This window comes from Octopus bimaculoides, chromosome 14, assembly GCF_001194135.2.
Source record: "Octopus bimaculoides isolate UCB-OBI-ISO-001 chromosome 14, ASM119413v2, whole genome shotgun sequence".
Classification (NCBI taxonomy): domain Eukaryota; kingdom Metazoa; phylum Mollusca; class Cephalopoda; order Octopoda; family Octopodidae; genus Octopus; species Octopus bimaculoides.
The window spans coordinates 47274685-47279228 of record NC_068994.1 but is presented as its reverse complement, the minus strand read 5'-3'; the positions used below and the strand labels follow the sequence as shown (position 1 = coordinate 47279228).

Genomic DNA, 4544 nt, shown 5'->3' with positions numbered 1-4544 from the left:
TTTGTGTTGGACAAATGACATCGCTTGCAAATTCATTGCTTACAATCAACAAATGATTGCATGTTGAAGGAATATGAACTCACTCACACAAACACACACACACATATATCATCATAGACTCTCCCATCATATGAGGGTTCTGCAATTTCTTGTTGAACAACCATACAGATGATTTGTTTATTGTAATCAAATGTTTGTATTCACATAATCTCACCCCCTCCATCAAATTGATATTACCGGTACAGGTGCACAATGTACCACATGTCAGATGCGGAAATGATCACAGAGCAACATGAAATGAAGTGTTTTACACAAGAACACAATGCAATGCCCAGTCTGGAATCGAAACCACGATCTCGCAGTCATGAGTACAACACCCTAACCACTAAGCCATACACACACACACATGCAATGTGCTTCTTTCAGTTTCCATCAACCAAATCTGCTCACAAGACTCTGGTATGCCTGGGGTTACATTTCACTTGCCCAAGGTGCCACACAATAGAACTGAACCTGGAACCACGTAGATGGGGAAGCAACAGTTTGACTCAGCTTGGCATTACTTTAAAGCAGAGGTTCTCAAACTTTTTGAGCCACTGCCCCACTCATGGCCACATAATACCCTCAGTGGCCCCACACATATTTTTATGTATAAATAAATATTTTATGTTTTGCTAATTTATATATATATATTATGAATCATTTGATATTTAATATAATATTATATAATTTGTATACAATACTATAATAATATTATAATAAATTCATAACATCCCCCAATCCACTGCCAAAAAAGAAACCTTCATTGCATATTCTTACTCGATAAAATAATGCACAAATTTACAGCGCAGATTGAAGAAGTCAGCAGTGTAGTGAGATATATGTTTTTTTAAGATTTTAATTATCTCAGAAGGCTTTGGGTGTAACAGAGTGTCTTTGTTAGGCGTGAAATTAAATTATGGATTCACTTGAACAACATTATAATTTTATTTGTCATAAATTGCATATACAAATAACAAACATTGGAAGTGTAACAGCTATGGCTATGTCAAAGAAAGGCATTTTGTTGTAAGTAGAGAAGATATGATGATCTGTGTTGAAATATCATAATATAAAACTTACAGTGAATTAATTGAATTTTCATAGAGAAGAAGTAATCTTTTTCTTCAGGAGAGAGAAAGGTGTTCAAAAGCATTTGGCTGTTGGACAAAGGTTTCCAAGATCTTCTGATGGTTCAACATTATTCACGCTTCAGTCGCAGTTCTTCTCTCTTCGAGTCACAGCAGAAACAGATCTTGTTGCCTCTCTGTTTCGCAAAAGAACCTTTAGCGGCAACGTTCAGCAAAGTGCTGCACACATACACAGCAATAGTGTTTCGGTAAACAGAGCTTTCCACTTTGTAAATGCAAACAATATGTGAAAAAAGGTAGTTAACTCGCTTTGATACATCACCATATTATCCCATGGCAAGCCAGTAAGGCAGTCAGGAAAAAAGGGAAGCAACATTGTAATACAAAAATTGAAAAATAAAGAACAAAATATGCAAACATACTGAGAGCAAGTGTCAGTAGTATGCTGCCTGGAAAGCTAGTTTCCGTAGAGTCAGCCTGTAATTTATAACTTCAAAAAACTATGCAGAACTTTACATGATTAGCTAAAATTACCCAAAATTTGCAAACTTTAAAAGTTAATAACTCTTTATTTATTGATTTATGGCGAAAATGAATTCCATGACATTGATTACCATATAAAACTACATCATTACACTGAATATGAAATCAATTCGAACAGAAATAGAAGAGATTGAAAACTGGCAACCAAACAGAAAAGATCCAAACATATTACATCATCAATTGTTCAGAGATATGATATATGTGTGTTTGTGTATGTAACTCATACATGCTCACATACACACATAAGTACATTGATACATACATTACATATATTACATAATTATATAAGTGTGTAGGTGTGTATAGGTCACATTACACAAACAAATACACAAACTCATATGTACTTGTACATACATCAAAATAAACAGGTGTGAAACAACATTGGAAATACAATGTATAATCTAATCTCAATAATAAGACCTGACTTCAGGTAAGGTGGAGGTGTTTTTTGATTTTATAAACATCTCCATGGGTAGTAGATATAGTAAATTCAAAAAGTTGGCTAAAGTTGTTATTGAAAAGATGGAGGATAATTTTGTGGGCTTCTACAAAGTCTGCTGCTAGACACCAAAACTTTAATGCGTCGATGCCCAATAGAAGCAATACATTGAAGCTATGGTAAATGACTGAAATAGAGTATTATTCATTTGGTTGCACATCTTCCAGTGATCTATAGAGTTTTATTGGGCTAAAATCAGGAACAGTGAAACATTGCAAATTGTTGTGTATTAGTGATCTGCAGTTACAACAAAATCCACAAAAATAAAAACAGTAAGTTGAACATCATCAACAACAACAATCACAAAAAATAAAAATAAAAAACAAAAAAAAAGCACAACAGCTCTATAGGCAGTGTTAATTTATGACAGACCGATGTACTAGACAGATAACTAGGTGTTCATTGCAACACTTATTGAAGTGTTTTAATTAATATAAAACAAAAGAAAAGAAGGAAAAAAATGGCCCCAACTTGAAACAATAGTTTGGAGTCAAAGGTCTAGTAGTTGATTTGTTTTATGTACTTTATTAGCCAATGGACTAGATAATAAAAGAGTGGAGCAGCTTTGCTCAATATATAGGAAAGGAATAAGTAGAACTTTAATTTTTTGGATATTTAGCACAAGAAATAAGTATATAGCAAGACCATTGCCAGAAAGACAGAAGAACCGGGACTTCTAAATATACAGCATATTGGTTTCAAATTTTGGCACATGGCCAGCAATTTCAGAGGATGGGTAAGTAGATTACATCACCTATGGCGTAAGTTTGGATGTATTTCTCCTCCACTTATAACTGTAATTCATTGACTAGTTAATTCCATTAATCAAACAGCTGAAGCATTAATTTAGTAAAATTGTCACAAAATCCATTCAGTATTTAATCTAGTTAAACATAGTAAAGCAACAGCTTGTGAAAATGTCTGTAGAGGATATGATGAAATACTAGTAGTGTTGATAGTAATGGTAGTAGTGATGCTGGTGCTGGTGGTCACAGTAGTGGCAACAGAGGTGGTGGTAGCAGTGGTGATGGTGTAGGTGGTGGTGGTGGTGGTTGATGCAATTCCCTGAGAAATGCAACCAATGCAAAAACAAATTTGGAGAAAAAGAATTCCGAGGGAGATGGAAGATGGAAAGGCAATATTCGAAACCATGGTTGTGGGTCTTTAACTTTTGTTTTTTTTTAATGAAATTGGTTAGAAACAAACTGGTTAGAAGCATTTGGTTGAGCTACACCTGTATTTGAAGACTGAACTTTACTGCAATAGGTGTCATGTTGATTCAATTCAGTCTGAGGGATTTATTAAGGACACAAGGTGTCTGTGGAATACACAGCAAATTGTATAATTCAATGAACTGGTCGTGCTTTGTGTCCTTGAGCAAGACACTTTATTTCATGTTGCTCCAGTCGATTCAGCTGGCAAAATTGAGTAGGACCTGTATTTCAAAGGTCAGCCTTATTAGATTCTGTGCCATCTGAATATCCCTTGGAACTACATCAAGAGTACACATCTGTGGAGTGCTCAACCACTTTCACGTCAATTTCACAAGCAGGGCGTTCCATTGATCAGATTAACTGGAACCCTTGTTGTTGTAACTGACAGAGTGCTGGTGCATGTGCACACACGTGCGTGTGCATGCACGTGTGTGTGTGAGTGCTTGTGTGTGTAACTCAGGGTTCCTAACTTGAGCTTGCCTAAAGAATTACATTGTTGCAACTGAGGACATTTTGTTTCTCTGATAAGCTTCTTTTTCAGTTTCCATCAATCAAATCCACATACAAGGCTTTGATTGGCACAGATCTATAGCAAAAAAACACTAGCCCAAGGCATCACACAGTGGGATTGAACCCAAAATGACATGGCTAGCAAGTGAACTTCATAACCACACAGCCATACCACTACCTGTAGATCAGAAAATATCTATAAGGGGTCTATGGCTTGAAAAAAACATATATAAGCTACAGTGGATTAGAGGAAAGTCTAAAGAAATTTAAAGTCATCATTATTCACATATACATAAAACATATGCAAGTTAATCTTCTATGATTACACAATGTTTACACAGTAATAACAATACTTCTTTCAAGATTGATTGAGTTAGAAAGAAATTTCTATACATACATGTTCACCAACAAATCCTGTACCACAAGCAATATCAAGAATTTTAGCATTTTTATTTGGAATGTTGTCGTTGACAGCCTTGGAAACCAGATACGGTCCCTTGTAAACATTCTTACTCATAGACTACAACATAAAAAAAAATATAGAAATTTATAAATAAATATATTAGTATTATTCTTAATAAAATCAACATTTCTTTTTTCAACTATTAAACTCATCTATAGAGTATATATATATATATATATATATAT

General features: G+C 34.6%; 1 protein-coding gene across 1 annotated transcript in view; it reads right to left on the bottom strand.

Moving 5' to 3' along the window:
* Positions 1–4234: 4234 nt before the first annotated feature.
* LOC106876375 (uncharacterized) overlaps positions 4235–4544 on the bottom strand; it is an 8523-nt gene continuing 8213 nt past the window's right edge. The window contains exon 2 of the mRNA XM_014924887.2: positions 4235–4416. Coding sequence (XP_014780373.2) covers positions 4270–4416 — 147 coding nt within the window. The 3' untranslated portion in view covers positions 4235–4269. The remainder of the gene's footprint in view (positions 4417–4544) is intronic.